General features: G+C 40.0%; 2 protein-coding genes across 4 annotated transcripts; both read left to right on the top strand.

The window, feature by feature from the left end:
• Positions 1–3,798: 3,798 nt before the first annotated feature.
• On the top strand, positions 3,799–6,597 carry rpain (RPA interacting protein). 2 transcript variants are annotated; one of them, XM_023416293.2, is made up of 7 exons: positions 3,800–3,988; positions 4,099–4,290; positions 4,636–4,708; positions 4,938–5,049; positions 5,336–5,399; positions 5,893–6,033; positions 6,482–6,597. In XM_023416293.2, exons 1-7 carry the CDS (start codon positions 3,917–3,919, stop codon positions 6,509–6,511), a joined length of 684 nt encoding a protein of 227 aa, XP_023272061.1. In that variant the 5' UTR covers positions 3,800–3,916; the 3' UTR covers positions 6,512–6,597. The 2 variants fall into 2 exon arrangements, with proteins under 2 accessions (XP_023272060.1, XP_023272061.1); XM_023416292.2 differs by lacking the exon at positions 6,482–6,597 and having other exon boundaries at positions 3,799–3,988; positions 5,893–6,204.
• A 594-nt stretch (positions 6,598–7,191) lies between these two features.
• LOC111662504 (26S proteasome non-ATPase regulatory subunit 11A) lies at positions 7,192–15,938 on the top strand. Of its 2 annotated transcripts, none has more exons than XM_023416390.2 (13): positions 7,192–7,351; positions 8,119–8,220; positions 9,455–9,651; positions 10,542–10,599; positions 10,874–11,068; positions 11,198–11,342; positions 11,446–11,506; positions 12,526–12,588; positions 12,766–12,891; positions 13,056–13,091; positions 13,194–13,245; positions 13,584–13,727; positions 14,674–15,938. In XM_023416390.2, exons 1-12 carry the CDS (start codon positions 7,261–7,263, stop codon positions 13,724–13,726), a joined length of 1,269 nt encoding a protein of 422 aa, XP_023272158.1. In that variant the 5' UTR covers positions 7,192–7,260; the 3' UTR covers position 13,727; positions 14,674–15,938. The 2 variants fall into 2 exon arrangements, with proteins under 2 accessions (XP_023272158.1, XP_087032759.1); XM_087176633.1 differs by lacking the exon at positions 14,674–15,938 and adding an exon at positions 14,358–14,639.
• The last annotated feature ends 913 nt before the right edge of the window (positions 15,939–16,851 follow it).

The raw sequence follows: 16,851 nt of genomic DNA, 5'->3' as shown, positions 1-16,851 counted from the left end.
CAGGGATTTGTAAAGCCTTTGAAAGAGGATGCTGCATCTAAGTGCTGGGAAGAATAACAGCTGTGCTCTGATACACTGTGGTACACAGTGAGTCACCTGGTTGAGTGGGCTAAGAGGTAGAGCTAAAGAAGTAAAGCAACACCTGTATTATGTTTCACCCAGATGTTTTGCATGTTGGGATTTCCACATAAAATTTAAAGAAAATGTATGAAAAAATGTTTAAGCTTAACCTCATTTATATCATAGAAGGCTTCAGACAGCCTGTCTAGGTGGTTGATGTTAAATCAGGGATGGGTATGGTAATACAGTATATGCACATAATTCATTTATACTGCAATATTTGAATTGTCTGACATAGTGCATCATGGTTTACCAGCCCATCATGTAAATCAGTGAGCAAGAAGTGGAAGAGGAAAAGAAAGAGAAGAGGGGCGTTAAAGTCGTTTAATTGTTAAGATGAGTTGAGATTGTTTATTCTAAAAAATAGTTGAGACCGCTGGTTAAGCTACCATTTTCATTTTTTTCATTTTCATTTTCATTTTTAAGTTTTCAAAAGCTCTCTGTTATGTTGTTATTACTTATTATGGTCATCATTTTCCTTGAAATGCTAAAGGGTAAAGAAACACACACACACACAAACACACACACACACACACACACACACACACACACACACACACACATATTTATATACATATATCATCTATTATCCTGTACCTCATAAAATTAGTTTGTTTTTTAAATAATATTTTAATTTTACTGAAGGAATGTTCGAGGGTAAAATTGGGCAATATTTTATTTTCCATTATGTCATAAATTTCAATAAAATAACAGCCTACTTTCTTAAAGAAATGCATAAATTAATGAAATAGCATACTTAAATTCTCAAATGACGTGTTGACGTACGACGCCGGTTGCTATGGAGAGCATGCTGTATATATTCAAGAAAATCGTTCCAAATCCATCACTTGACTCTGAGAGAGAAACATTGAAAACTTTAACTCGACTATTTCTGGAAAACCCGAGAAACACTCGACGAAAAGTGGAGCCACGCTAACGACTGCTGACGTCTGTCACAGTTTTATCATGCAAAATGTGAGAATATGATAAGTTTAAGATCATTTAAATGACTTTTTTTTAACCGTTTTATCTGACGCCTCCTCGGCTTCGAATGTTCGAGACATCGCGAGACTGACTTTGATGCAGCTGAAGTTTGTTCAGTCACATAATGTAAAATATTACATATTAAAGTGTTTGAAACAGTGTTCAAACAACTGAAATACTAAGACAGAAGTAACCATGCGCAATTCTGAACCAAGTGCTGCCTTTAAAGTAAACTGATCCGGTGTTGATCTTGTTTAATTTGGGTAAAAATAAGATATTGCATTTTGCACAGGTTTGTATTCAGCCTCAGTTGCTCCTTTTAAAGATACAATAGCTTCACATTCATTACTAACTTTACCTGTGTATAAGTGACCCCTCTTTTGTTATTGTTGTTTCAGCATTGTCAAGTTTAATGTGATATTACAGCAATAAATACATTAAAAAGTACATCAATTTAAAAGCAAAAAAGAAACTGACATTTATATACGGCGTAGAAACAGGTTTATCTTATTAAGGGAAACATCAGGGGTTGAAGGGATTAACCAGTTTATTCAATGTTTTGTGTTGAATTCAGTAGAGTCTCATCCTAAACTGTATTATAATGGTTAATGACATTACAGATGTGTGCTGTGCTTCGTCACCTCCACGACCACAACTACTGGAGAGAGTCCAGGAAGAGGCAGAGCAGCACCAACACCACCAAGGTAAAACACCTTTCTGTTGCTTTGTTCAGCTGCAGACAGAAAAAGTGTCTGTCCTGTGACATTTGTTTTGAGTTTACACTGATCTGAAATATCATTTGGAATATTATGTTTAGTTTTATGTCGTGTTTGCAGCTACATGTTATAAAATGTAAAAGGGTTCAATCGACATTCACACACAGGTCAAATAACTGCAGGTATTCATCGGCTCTGGCTCTGATTGGCATTAATGTAAATGCAACATCCGGGTGAACATGCAAATTTTTGCCCCTTGTTTTTCTGAGCACAAAGACTGTAAACATACCTGTCACATACCCAGCATGGTGCTGTTGAACCAGAGACACCGCAGCTACACCCTCCTCTGAGAGTGAGCTGCAACCCCAAACTAAATTTTATAACACACAAATCACCGATTGAAGCATCTCACACGGAGGCTCTGACACTTCTACAGGAGCACTAACCCGGGGATGAGAAGAGACAGATCTGTTTTACTATAGTTTGCACGGCGGCTACCAGCTCACTCTTTCTCCACTGCGTCTGTGTGTGTGCAAGTGCATGTGATGACATCGCTCCTTGCAATTGTGTGTGCCCTCAGTCCAAACTGAAAAGCAAACTCGACTGGCAGTGGAAAGGGGGTCAGTTGGCTTTTATTAGTGGGTTTACTCACATTTTTTAAAAAACGGCTTATACCCGCTAATTTTGGTGGAAGAGGCGTATAAAGGGTGTAACTGAACCAGTCTGACCTTCCTCCTCCTCCATTCTCTGTCTCTCTACAATGTTCAGGAAAGAACAGCAGGAGAAGTCTTTGCAAGACTCTTTGCTGAGCCGTTAGGCCGGATCCCAAGCCCCCAGCCCTCCACCTCAGCCCCACAGGCCGGACTGGAAGGTGTCCAGCTGGAGGTGAGTGCTCCAAATGTCTACACAACTGTTGGTTTTCACCTGCCTCCTGTTTTATCATTGGTCAGAAACTCCTTCACTCTCTGTCTCTCTATAATGTTCAGCAGAAGATCCAGCACAGAGGCCTCCCGGAGCTTGTCGACAACGGACCCCTGCTCGGTCTCTCACAACCTGCTTTTAGTACAGTGGTGGAGATGTTCCTGGGCTGGATCTGTTACTCTCCATACAGCCCGGAGATGTGAGCAGTGTGAGGTGCAGAGCTCCATGGCTGGACCCGCCAGTGGTTGAAACAGTAACACACATGTGCACGCGCGCACGCACACACACACACACACACACACACACACACACACACACACACACACACACACACACACACACACACAGAGTTTGTAGATAAGTTTTAACTTTTTAGCTTGTAGATAAGTTTCCTTCTTAAAAAAAGAAAAAATCTTCTATTTGTTTGATAAGTTTTAACTCTTTGATTTCCTTTTAGTTGGTTGATAAGTTTACTTCTCCAAAACCAGGAAAAGAAAATTATTTTAGTTGGTAGTTAACTCTTTCATTTCCTCTTTGTATATAAGTTTCAACTCTTTAATTTCATATTAGCTGGTTGATAAGTTTCCTTTTTGAAATATCTAAATATTTTAGTTTGTACATAAGTTATAAGTTTTAACTCTTTAATTTCTTATTAGTTGGTAAGTTTCCTTTTTTTTTTAATTAAAAAAAAACCCTTTAGTTTGTCGATAAGTTTTTAACACTTTAATATCCTAATTTCTTATTAGCTGGTTGATACGTTTCCAGTTTCTTGGTCTTTAAACAGCACTGAGATCATTGTGTTGGGAAATAAACTGTGGTCTCTGAGAAGTGGCACAACTTCAACATGAAAGTTGTGCTGTCGATTCTTCGGTGTGTGTGTGTGTGTGTGTGTGTACCTTTTCTTTGCATGTTGATTTTGGCCTCATTACACCTGATATCATTTTTTGAAACTAAGAGCACAAAATAATTAAAAGTTCTGACTCTGATTTTCAATTAAACCGTTTGGCAGCCCTGAACTACACATCCCATCATGCAATCCACGCAGTACGCATTAACTTCCGGGGCGCGGGGTTAAAAGCTGAAATGTTTTGGTTTTGAAGTCCTCCCTAACTTTAGCCATTTTGTTGGAACAAGTCTGTGTATGAGTGATTTTACACTTGCTAGTGATACTACAAATGGACGCTTTGCACAGACACCGTTCACTTTATAAAGGAACGACTCCGCCATGGAAAGAAACGTACCGCAAGGTGAGACATTAAACGTAAATTTGTCAGTTAGCTGGCTAGCATGTTGGGACGACGCTACTTCGTGTTTGGCTTTAACATCGTGCTGTTCTCTATTCTTCTGTATTCTATAGCGCTGTGTGGACAGGCTGAAAAACAGCCGGTCCAGGCTGCTGGAGAGATACCGTCAGATGGGAGAGAGCCAGCAACGCAGCGGCTCCAGGGCCTCCATCATCGTCCAGGAGGTGATGGAGGAGGAGTGGACCGCCCTGCAGTCTGAGGACCAGAGACTGCCCTCCCTGTGGGGGCCAGATGGCATGGCAGAGGTCGGTCGGTCGGTCTCTCTCAGTCCCCCAAAATCTGCTCTCTGTCTCTCTCTCTCCACCCTCCCTGGTGTCTTTCTGTGTCTCTGTTTGCTCTGTCAGATGTAAGGTCCCTACATTAGAGAGCTTTGCCTTAGCATTGCACTGCCCCTTTAATAAAAGCTTGATACACACATTCAAAATAAGTCTTCCTTTCCATCAAATCATTAAGTCATAAACTGCACTCAATAATGAACTGCATGTAATCATCTCTAGCTGTCTCCTTGAGCTGAACTGTCTGTTTTTTCAAATCCACAACGTTTTAGTTTTATAACCAACTAGAGGCCATCTTCCTTTTCTTTTAAACAGATGTTCAGTGTCATGAAAGAGTATGATGAACTGGCAGTCCTTGAAGAAATCCAACAGGAGCTCATGTCTCAAGGTAACATCTCCATAAACTAAATCATCCTGTTGGTTTCTCTATCTAGACTATTGACTGTGTATATCAAAATGAATGTTCAGTGAAATAAATGGAGACATTTGCAACACCACAAAGTCAAATATGGATATATGCAGTGGTGATTTTGTAGGCTTGAGATGTATAAACAGGTGTGTGAGCTTGTTGATTTGAGCTCTTGCTAAAGGTGAGGGTGTTTTTCTTTCTGCTTCAGAAATGTGTATTATTGATGAGTATGAGAAGAACCTGCAGTTTGAACAGCAGTACATATCGTCTGTTGTGGAAGGGATGGACGAGGTGCATATTATTTGTCCCATATGTCACATGTGAGTCAAAGAATTACCTGCTATAACAAATATATGGACAAAGGTTGATAGTTTCTTATATTTATATTTACATGAATTAAGTATAAATTAATTCTATGCTCCCTCAGTTTTAAAACCAGGGGCTGTCAGTCCAGCTGAAAATAGAACCTGATAAAGACTGTAAATAATTTAAGTTAAACCATTTGTCGAACAGGCAAACATTCAGGGCTGGACTTTTTTCCAAAATTGCATCGATGATAAACACATTTTTATGACTCAATTTTCAAGTGCTTCTTGTGTCTTGTAGGAACAACTTGAATATCAACAGCTATTTCATCTCCTGCCCCTGTGGACTGTACATCAACACTAAGGTTTGTTTGTGAAACACTACCCTATTAAAAATGAGGTCACTCTGTATCAAATTACAGGATCTTTCATTTCTACCTAAAAATCATACTTATGGCATCATATTTATAACTTGAGAACTTTCCACAGAATCATTATGTTTTTAAGTTTTCTTCAGTATCAAAGTAAGGAATTGATAGTTATGTAGTGTATTGACACTCTCCTTTATCCACTCAGCCCTGTTTTGAAAATCTGACAGAAAAAAACTTTAAAATATGATTTCATAAAAATTCCTTGAACATGTATACCTCAACTGTCTAAGTAGCCCAACTCATTCTAAGAAGAAGCAGAAAAAAACAATACATGGCATTCCCGGCTTAGTCGTGTAGTGACTCTCCTAAAAGCCTTTAAATGAAATGAAGAAAGAGAAAACTGGGGAAAAGCCCAGTGTTCAGTTAAGGGGGTTTGTAATGGCTTCAGCTAACCCTAACCCTATAAAGTTGTACCCCTTGTCTTTAGAAACAGAACATTACTCCCGACGTCCTGTGCCGTCTTCTGGAGTCCAGGGTGTCAGAGCACATGGAGGACTGTCTCCACAACCCTGTTTTCTCTGTAACTCCAAACACTGACAGCTCTCCAAACCTGATGATAAGCTGCAAGGTAGGGCACAGTCACTGCCAGGTCATCCAGGCACTTCATACAGATCTGGAATTAAGAATTTAAGTGGTTATCCTCATGCTCTGTGTCTTTGGTGCATAGTGCTTAGCCCTGTTGTATGTGTTTCCATTTATTGCTATTGATTCCAATAAAGAAGGAAGGTTCTGTATTGTGTATTTACTGGTCTACACTTTTGTTCTCATCTATTTGATTGAACCCTAAAGGAAAATTAATCTGCATGCCCTTTCATTGTTTAGATTGCAGATTAATTTTGTTATTAAAATAATTATGTGTGTGTGTATATGTGTGTATATATATATATATATATATATATATATATATATATATATAAAAAACATTTGTGGTGACCTAATATAGGTATTAGCATATCTCCTTTTTTAATAGAGATCTTTCTTTGCCATCACAAGTCTACTGATTTCTGTGCTTTCAGGTTTGTGACTACTTGTCCATCGTCCTGTGAAAGCAGACACGGCCATCACGAGTGACTTGACTCTGCTTTGATTTTTTTGTATGTTTTGTGAAATAAAGGCTATTTTTTATATTTGACGGGTAGACGCTGTTTTTCTTGTACTGCATGCTGTCACCCCAACTAACATTCATATGGTAGCCATGATGAATTTGTGTATGCATCGTTTAGCCCTCATAAATAAGGTAGGTACATAAATAAATGAACCTTCCATTACATAAATAGTTGAAAGTGAACTTTATTTTATATATGTTAAATGGGCTATATATGTTAAATGGGCTCCTGCATGTGAATTTTGTGATGTTCACAGAAATAGTTATTTCTCTGTATGTAAAAACCAAATTATACCATCATCATACCATCACTGACATGCAGTGCCAAAAACACACTCAAGAAAAAAAATAGTTTCCCTGTAGGAATACTGTGAGATTAAGAAAATAAAGAAAAGCTGCAAATGTCAGACTAATCATAAATAGGAAACGCTATTCCTAGTGTCTAATAAAGTATTGATCGCTCCGTGATCATAAACTATAGGCTACAAATCATCTAACAGCATTAATGAACCTGACAGTGTAGGCTGTATCACTGATAAACTAATAATTTGCTTAATAAATTATTTAAAAATGAACTTGTCAGCAAGCGGTACTCGGCAACACCTGCAAGGGGCGCCATTGTTCCGAACATGTGAACGACCTGACCGGAAAACAACCGGGCAGAGTGGAGCGGAGGCAGGCAGAGGAAAGATGGCAGCCGCGGCAGTGGCTGAGTTTCAGAGAGCACAGTCTCTTCTTGGAACAGACCGGAATGCCTCTATCGATATCTTACATTCAATAGGTAAATATGATCGACACAGCATGGCACGAGAAAGAAAATATTTTTTCACTCAGTCATTGATGCTACACGTCTCCATCAAATGTAGAGCAGCTGAGTTAGCTACCTGTGCTGTTAGCCAGTTAGCGGCTGAGCTGAGCTAAGTTAGCCAGCCCAGTGCTGGCCGTTTCTTTTTTCTCCTTGCTTGCACAGTGAGTCAGCAGCAGTGGGCTAGCCGGCTAGCGACATACCGGCTAGCTTGTCAGTTAAGCTAACGTTAGCTCCCCAGGCTCATTCATTTTACATTGAACTTGGGTTACAGCTGGCTAGTTAACTATAGCATACAGCCAGCGTTGTTAGCAGCTAGCCTTCGTCTTGTCAGGAGTCAGGCCAACAAGGAAATAAATGTGAAACTGAGTTGACTCTGTATTATTACCTTCTTTGTCACAGCGGTTAGCTTTAGCCTATGTACCATTTGACGCTGTCTGATGTTATTAAAGCTAAGACACGTAGCTGTCATTTTCGTTTATTGTTTAATTTGACAGTTCCGATATTTCACAGCTTCGCTGGGCACCTGGCTGTTTGCCACCCAAACCAGCCTATCGATGATATAACTTGACTTAATTCTAGTCTACGGAGACGGAAGGAAAGAGTAATATCAGCATTTTCACTGTTTGTATATCGCGGTGAATCATATCAGCAGGGATCACATTACATCATCATTGTGTATGTATGTATGTGTGTGTGTGCGTGCGTGTGTGTGCGTGCGTGCGTGTGTGTATGCGTTGTAGTAAAGCGGGACATCCAGGAGAGTGATGAGGAGGCGGTGCGTGTTAAAGAGCAGAGCATCCTGGAGCTGGGTGGGCTGCTGGCCAAGACAGGACAGGCTGCGGGTAACCAGAGCATGATGTTCATATTTCAAGTCACACAAAGCTTTACTTCAACCTATTAATATAAATGTTTTTTATCCAACTGAAACTACATTTTGCATACCTAGTTTGAGGTATCAAAAGTGTTTTACTACTATCCCCAATTTGCTGACAAGACAACCTCAAAAATGTATATGGGGAGGCCTCTTCAAATGTGCCTTATACAATTTTCACTTTATTGGTGTTGTCAAATTGTGAATACTGAGCAGCAAAGCACTAAAGACAAATGTTGTCAAAACATTAACAGTTAGACTCATTTAGTAGTCTGTAAATGCAGCAAACACAAAAGTCGTTTTTTTACACATGTTTATGAAAAACAGTCAAACTTACATTACCATGTGTTTGGATTTCTTTATTTGTAGCAAAATGCTGTAAAGCCATTGATAGTCATAGTTGTATGAAGGTCTCTTTCTATAATATCACTCAAAAGCAAGAGTTAATCTAGTACTAACCTGAAAAAAGTTTTTAAAGGTGTTCTTGTCAGTAAACATGCACCACATGTCTTTATTCAGCTATCTGTCACCAATTGTTCTCTGTTTGTGTAGAGTTAATCAAGAGCTTATGCTCAGAGTGGTCATCAAGGTAATACTGGAATATTGGCATTTGTGTTAAACTCGGTTTAATACCTCAGCAGCTGCATTTCTCCTCTTGGCACAAAGTCTGACTTTTTTAAATTAAAGTACCTGTAAAGTGAAAGATATCCAAGGATCTTCTAAAAAATTCAAAACTACCTTTTAAACAACACAACTTTAGCTGGTAAAGTTTGAGTCTCCTTTGGATGAAAAGTTTGTTCCTGCCCGATGTTTGGGCCAGTGGAAGTGCTGTTTTTCATCAGAACAGTAACCCAGGAATAAAATATGACCTTTGTCGAATTAACTGGCACTATACAGGCCTGGGTTGTGTTCAAAATCACTCCTTAGTTACAAACTTCACTTGATCAGAACCCCTAACTTTTCCAGAGTCAGTAGACAGGTGCCTGTAATGCTCCTTACTAAAACACAAAAGTGAAAAATGGATAAACATGTTTTCTTATATCAGTCCTGAAACATATTGGACTTAGGAGTGTGTTCTTGTAAATGTTTGCAACTCTTCTTAATAATCTTACATCCTCTTGCAAAATATTTGCATTCACTAGCCATTGTGGCAGCCTTTTTCTGATTGTAAGTTTTCCCCTCCGACTCTCCTGTCGTCTTCTCAGAGCTTGGGGGTCTTCTGAAGTATGTGCGCCCCTTCCTCAACTCCATCTCCAAGGCCAAGGCAGCCCGGCTGGTCCGCTCCCTGCTTGACCTGTTCCTGGACATGGAGGCTGCAACAGGTCAGGAGGTGGAGCTCTGCCTGGAGTGCATAGAGTGGGCCAAAGCTGAGAAGAGGACCTTCCTCAGACAGGCACTAGAGGTGAGACTTTCCCTCCAGGTTTGTTTGGACGAGTGAGAACAGGCCGGGTATTTAAGTGGTACCAGATGATAACAGCGCCAAGATGCATTGTATTGTGGGTCTCAGAACTTTTCCAAACAAACTGTGATGTGGTTCATCGTGGCCCATTGTCCAGCCACCCAACCAGACAGGCAACCTTGAGGTTTGGATCGACTTGTCTGTTGGCTGTCTGGTTTAGCTAGCTGTATGGAAAAACAATTTGGCGACACCAGCTGATTAACTGGAAGAATCTTGTTTATTTCACTAATAACATTGTATTTCTGTTTCAAACAACACGTTCCAACAACATCAAAACAAAAGTCCATGAACTTTCTAGCTGATGTTACTACCTTCTTTGGGTATTAATCCAGCCTGCTGGTCTATCAGTGTACAAATGGTGCTCAACTAACTATTCACTGATAAGCTACAAAAGTCATAGAGAGGAATGCAGTTTAAGTAAAGGTATTAGTGTGTTTTTTTTTTTTGTTTGTTTGTTTGTTTTTTTTTAAATCTGTTGCTTAAATATCTAATTTACATGGATTCGGTGGATATTTTTTGCCACACCAGTAGTTGAGTGTGTTAAAAAAACAGTGTTATAATGGAAAATGTGCACTTTGTGTTAGGACATTTTTCAAAGATTCACCACTTATCAATTGCTAACATGTCGATAATGGATGGATTACAGAAATTCCATGAAACTTGTACCCCTACTGGTTTGTGTAACATAGGCTTCCAGGTTTCAAAAATTCAACTTGGTACAAACTTTTAAGTAATAAATACTGCTCAGAATCTTCTGTCTGGGTAAATCTGGGTGTACTTTCCCCAGTGCAAACAACACATTTGTGATGGTGGATGTTTTCCTCTCTCCTCAGGCTCGTCTGATTTCACTGTATTTCGACACAAAGTGCTACCAGGAGGCACTACAACTCGGTGAGTGATCACTCTCTTTGAGTTGGTGTTTTTAATTTGCTCGAAAATTACAAAACATTTGAAAGACAAAAGAAATTTTGGATATAAAACATAAATAATGGGAGGAAGGAGAATGTAAACTCCTGCACCACGCCATTTAGTTGTCATCCTAAGTTAAATATGATAGATGGGATTTCTTATTATAATTCTGCCATATTTCTGATGGGTTTAGTCTTCTACTTATCTGAGCCAAAAGCTCAGTAAATGTACCGATAGCATTGTGTTCGGTCTCCAGGCTCCCAGTTGCTGCAGGAACTGAAGAAGATGGACGACAAGGCCCTGCTGGTGGAGGTTCAGCTGCTGGAGAGTAAGACCTACCATGCGCTCAGTAACCTGCCCAAGGCCCGCGCCGCCCTTACCTCTGCCAGGACAACCGCCAACGCCATCTACTGCCCACCCAAACTACAAGCAGCTTTAGACATGCAGTCAGGTACAATGTACACCGCTTACACAAGTCATTAACCAGAATTTATAATTGAATCAAAACATGATGTTACTAGTTTCTGTTCAGCACTGCACATTGTAGCTAAGATTTGAATGTGTGTTTTTGTGTTTCCAGGGATCATTCATGCAGCAGAGGAGAAAGACTGGAAGACGGCTTACTCTTACTTCTATGAGGCCTTTGAGGGCTACGATTCCATTGACAGCCCCCGAGCTATCACAGCCCTCAAATACATGCTGCTTTGCAAAATCATGCTCAATGCGTAAGTGGTATACCCAGAGAAGTTCTCATAATGCAGTAAAACAAGTTTTCATTGGTCGAGAACCAAGAATGGGCCTTTGACTTGTATATTTTCTCTGTTTCAGGCCAGAGGATGTCCAGGCCCTCATTAGCGGCAAGCTAGCTCTCCGGTACGCTGGCAGACAGGTACAACCCTTCTTTCCTAAGAATTTACACTTTAAGTCTAATTTTAATTTATTTGACTGCCTACTAAAACCCCTGCCCCAAACAGTGATTGTCCAACCAGATAATCTTTGCAACCATAGCTAGACATAGCAAGTCTATCAGGCTTTGGATTTCTCCACATGTTGAAGCAGTGCACATGGAGGTGTAGTAAGAGAGATTGTTAGCATTTAAAGAACATGTTATTTGTTTTTGTTTGTTTGTTTTTTTTTAGCATTTCCAAATGCAAAAGCAACAGAAGCAACCGTGTAAGCAAATAATTAAACAGTTTATCGTTTTTATCATAAGCAGCAAACGTTAGCATATGTGTCCAACTAGCTTACTCCCTGCATTAACCCCAGTTGTTTTACATCCGAGGCCGCGAAGTACAGTTTATTAAAAAAAGATTTAAAAAAGCCTTGTTCATGACTAGCAGTTCCACTGTCCCCAGCGTGGAAGCTCATCCTGGATGCTATCAGAATTGAGGCTAATGTTAGCAGCTCTGTCCTGCTCTTTATTAGATTTGCATTAGGTCCAGTAAGGCCTGATTGCTTTCTTTCAGGCTTTAAGCACAGTATGATGTGTGAAGCCATCAAGTTTGTGTTTAAGGCCTTTTACATGGCTCTTGTTTTAAAAAAAAAAAAATGTCAGTTTAACATACAAAGTCACCTAGAGACATAATTTTCAACCAACTCATGGAACCAAATCAGTGGTTGTTGGCTAGAAATTAGTTTCTGAAAATCAGACTCCTTTTCAAAAATTAAAATTCCTACTGCTGAGTCTGCCTTATTTATTGTAAATTGAGCTTGACAGGTGTAGCAGTAGCAAGCAGCAGAGATGGGGTTTCACAAATGGTCAATTAAGTCTAAATTTTATTTTAGCTAATTAGATTTTCTGTGTTTATTTATTTTGTATAGTACCACTTCCCTCAGTCTCTCTTGGTAAAAGGCTGATCCACTGCCATGTAGATATAACCTTTTGTTTATGTTCTTGTTTCTCTACAGACAGACTCACTGAAATGTGTGGCACTAGCCAGCAAGAACCGGTCGCTCGCAGACTTTGAAAAGGTTTGTGTCTGGAGTTTGATGCTGATGTTGTAGAGACTGTGGATAAGCTGTTGTTGCTAACAACATTAAGAATTAAACGGCCGTGATTAGAACGCCGTCTGTCTCTTATCTTTTGGGGAATGTTTTCGCCTCTCCCCTCACTTGTGATTAAAATGTCCTGTTCCCACCACCCTCAAGGCGCTTACAGAGTACAAACCAGAGCTGAGGGATGACCCCATCATCAGCACCCATCTGACCAAGCTGTATGACAACCTGCTGGAGCAGAACCTCATCAGGGTCATCGAACCTTTCTCCAGGGTCCAGGTAATCCCCCACACACCTGTCCGTGTTCAGCCACAGTTCAGAACCGTACCCAGGATATTGGGAAGGTTCATGAAGACAAAGTATACTCAGTAAATATTAGAATAAGTACTAGGAATACTTGTCAGTCTTTAATCATTGTGTTTGTCTGTCTTCTCTCCTAACAGATAGCACACATTTCCTCCCTCATCAAACTTTCTAAGGTAAGATTTTTCCCTTTTTGTTCAGTGTTTCCTTTTAGACCTTCATCTTCTTCATACACGAGTTGCCTGTTTTCACTACAGTCTGCTTGTGTTGCCTTGCAGGGAGACGTGGAGAGGAAATTATCACAGATGATTCTGGATAAGAAGTTTCACGGTACGCATCTACAGTTGTTTTAGTGAACATGTAGTAAACACGCTGGCTTTTCTTCACATGTGAAAACCGAAGAGATGGCTAAATATTAGTGTTTGGTCGTTGTAAATATTAGTGTTTTGTGGTTGTCTCCTACAGATGGATCAGATTTACACTCGAGCTAAATTAAGTTTCAGTTCATGCGGTTGCATTAGGGTTGAAAGTCCTTTGTTCTCACCCTCTGAAATGAACTAAACAGACTGAGAGGGTGTGTTTTCCATCGAAAACCCTCTAACAGCATTCTTCCATTTTCTCTCTCTCGGTTTCCCTTCCTTGTCGCCCTACACCGTCCAACCTCACAGGTATTTTGGACCAAGGAGAAGGAGTGCTGATCGTCTTCGATGAGCCAGTGGTGGACAAGACGTATGAGGCGGCCCTGGAGACCATTCAGAACATGAGCAAAGTGGTGGACTCGCTCTACAACAAAGCCAAGAAGCTCACATAAGGTCAGCCCGAATAGACATGGAAACGTTGGTGTCTGTGTGTTCATTCGATAAATCCCTGAAAATAACTTCTGAGGCTGAGATGACATGGTCCGTTACAGCTGTCTTGTGCAGAGATGAAAACAGTAATTGTGTTTTGGATTACATAGTGAGGTGACAACTTTTAATTTTCTTTGGTCTCCATATCACTGCTTTGATGGATCAGTAGGATGATGACTTATTTACTCACTGATTCAACTGGTTTTTGTTGTGAAGCTGTTTCAAGCGACACGTGGATGCAAAACCAACAATGAATTGATTTTACTACAAAGTATTGATTCTACATCTTTTCCCTCTGTGTCAGTTCATGTAAAAATGTGATAATAGTCCCGCTGGGTATTAAATTTTTTTTGTCATGCCCCTAATCCTAATCCTAGCCCCCCCCCAAGCAGCTCAAAGCAGTGCAGTTGGAGAGCCACCAATCATTAAAGAAAATAGTCAGTTGTGGCCACATTGCTGTTGCCATATATAGTACACTCACTAATTTGCCAAGTGTGTATTAAGCACTCTTCATAAATTACTGAGCTTTTTCAAATATAAAACTGAGAAGATCGATTCCACTTTAATGTCTGTACGGTAATTGTACGTCTACAGCCACCAGCTGGTTGGCTTGGTCCAAAGACTGGAAACAGGAGGAAACAATTGGCCAGGTACAAAATCCACCTCTGAGTGTTATGAGCTGCTTTGTGTTGTGTTTATTGTACAGATATGAGAATGGTATCTATCCTCTCACATGACTCAAGAAAACAGATGCGTATTTTTAAAATGTAAAAGTATTCCTATAAAAATGGGCTTTTGTGTTGGTACAGCAGACAAAGTGAATATAAAGTAACATCAGATTTAAATTCATAAAATTAACTCATATCTCAAGAGCTCATTGTCTTCAACCCGTCTCTGTCTTTCCCCGCAGAGAGAGTGAAACCATCTGTCCTCCTGTCCGGAGTGACGTGGGCCAGTCAGACCTCCGTCGATAGCTCACTTCAACCCGGGAGGGACGAGGGGAGGAGGACGAGGAGATTACGAACACTCAACAATCCAGCAAGCAAAGAAACCAGCTGACCAACTGACGACGACCCAACGGAATAACAAACTGACAGGGTGGACACGCAGCTCCTCCTGGTCCTCCCTCAGCCCTCTGCTCTCCCTCCCTCCTGTCACTCTCTCTTCCTTCCAATCTGACTGGGGTTGATCTGACACAAAGTGCTCCTCCCTATGGACAAATCCAGGCACTGCGCCCATCTTCTCTTCTCCCACCACTGGTTTCTACTGTATGTAAAACTGGACAAGCCTCCCTTTCCCCCTTTTTTTCTCCTCTGTTTCTCTCTGCACTGGCCATCAGGGAATCTTGTAAAATAACGATAAAGAATACCTATACAGTACTTATACATACATATATTGTAAAAAAAAAAACAAACAAAAAAACACATGCTCGGTCTGTTCTCAGTGTAACCTGGGGCAGTGGTGGGTTGGTTGGTCTGTCCCTCACCGGATACTACCTGTTCTGTTCAATTTGCCAACCAGCCCTAAAAGTGAATGTTTGAATTTCTGTGATTCTCTGCGGTTGTTTAGAAACAACCCTCGGTCACTTCGGTCACCTGAAGACTGGTTTTGAAAATGCCGGCCATCAGAACAACCCCTCCCTTCTCCTCACACCTGTACTGTGACCTTTGCCCCTCTCCCCCCCCATCCTCCCCTCTCACCTGTTTCACCCTGAGTGGTCTCACTCAAGTCACAAGGCATTCTGGGATTCGTGGACCATACAGGGAATTTGCTCTTCTGTCCACTCGGGACCATGCCACAATGAGAGGAGGACATTCATTAACACACGGGGGTCTCCCATAACCCCCCCTTCTTCCTCCCACTTCCTATTTGTATATAACAGTTGCCAAGCATCATCCAAGGCCTGATGTATTCACACTGTCCCCTTTTTTTGTAATGCATAAGAACAGAATAAACCTTGCCACTGAGAGCTTGGTCAGTCACACAAAGTGCTTTCGATGCTTGAAACGTGACTGGAGAGAGAACTCTTTGTTCTGACGTGTGTATAAGGGCGGGTTTCGCTGAAGAAAATCAAGCTGTACATTTCTGGGAACTTAATTTTGCAAGGACTCGAGGGTTTACCATATATGACATAGAGAAAGACATGCTAATAAAAAAAAAAAATGAAACCTGTAACCTGTGTGATTTTAGGATCCTGGAAATGAAAAAGAATTACAGGTTTTGTGCCTCGTATCATAAGAGATTTCATATTTTCCATGAAGCGATATGGATATGGGTAAAAGGTGTTTAATTTCTCTTGTACTCAGTTGCAGAGGTTGCAAACTATAGACCAGTGTTTACAAACCAGGGGCACTTGTGCAGTGGGCTCGTAGAAAGACTGTACAATAACTAGGGCGGCACAATCCAAATATCAAATTGGCAATATGAGCAAACCCAATTTCCAAATCGCACGACCTGCAATTTTTTTGATAAAGGTAAAATGTGTCACATTATTGTTGTGCATGCTTGTTTGGTAGAAGAATCAACAAAAATCACATTTCCAACATTTAAAAGTTTTTTTCCAGTGAAAATGAAATGCAAAATTTTAAATCGTGACCAATTTCTGCCAAAAATAAGCGTGATTTTTTTTTTTTTTTTTTAAGTAAAAATTAGATTTTTATAAAATTTGCATATTAGATAATTGCAATTAGAGAATGCATAAAAACTAGGTAGTAATTAGGCTTGGGCTGATTTTTGATAATATTGAATAGTGCTGTATTTCCCGCCATATACAATATTTTTCATAATGAAAAAGTATAGGCTACATTTATCTTTTGGCAGTTTTGTGACGCTCATCTCACTGCTTTGCTTCCTGTACATTGAACCCTGGCATGTGATATAAAGCTTTAAGCTCATGCTTAGTGGCAGCATCGCTTCAATATGAAACATATTATACAGTAATATAATTATATATAACAAAAAACACATGAAACATAAAATACAATAATATAATGATATATTACAACAACAACAAAAACCACCGGAAACATAAAAAACAACGACACAATTACATTACAAAAAAATAATACTTAGGTTGTATTTTATCGAG

The sequence above is a fragment of the Seriola lalandi genome, unplaced genomic scaffold (assembly GCF_002814215.2).
Source record: "Seriola lalandi dorsalis isolate HSWRI2012SDOR001 ecotype SW California unplaced genomic scaffold, Sedor1 jcf7180002054563, whole genome shotgun sequence".
Lineage (NCBI taxonomy): Eukaryota > Metazoa > Chordata > Actinopteri > Carangiformes > Carangidae > Seriola > Seriola lalandi.
The sequence above is the reverse complement of the archived record's forward strand: the minus strand, read 5'-3'. Positions and strand labels throughout refer to the sequence as shown.

What these genes read in the sequence shown, in the direction of transcription:
- rpain (XM_023416292.2), top strand. Translation starts at nt 3,917, where the DNA reads ATGGACGCTTTGCACAGACACCGTTCACTTTATAAAGGAACGACTCCG. An exon ending in ACAGGAGCTCATGTCTCAAG is followed by an intron (nt 4,709 to 4,937) that starts GTAACATCTCCA and finishes TTTCTGCTTCAG; the next exon opens with AAATGTGTATTATTGATGAG. An exon ending in GACTGTACATCAACACTAAG is followed by an intron (nt 5,400 to 5,892) that starts GTTTGTTTGTGA and finishes CCTTGTCTTTAG; the next exon opens with AAACAGAACATTACTCCCGA.
- LOC111662504 (XM_023416390.2), top strand. Translation starts at nt 7,261, where the DNA reads ATGGCAGCCGCGGCAGTGGCTGAGTTTCAGAGAGCACAGTCTCTTCTT. An exon ending in TCCTCAGACAGGCACTAGAG is followed by an intron (nt 9,652 to 10,541) that starts GTGAGACTTTCC and finishes CTCTCTCCTCAG; the next exon opens with GCTCGTCTGATTTCACTGTA. An exon ending in TCCGGTACGCTGGCAGACAG is followed by an intron (nt 11,507 to 12,525) that starts GTACAACCCTTC and finishes GTTTCTCTACAG; the next exon opens with ACAGACTCACTGAAATGTGT.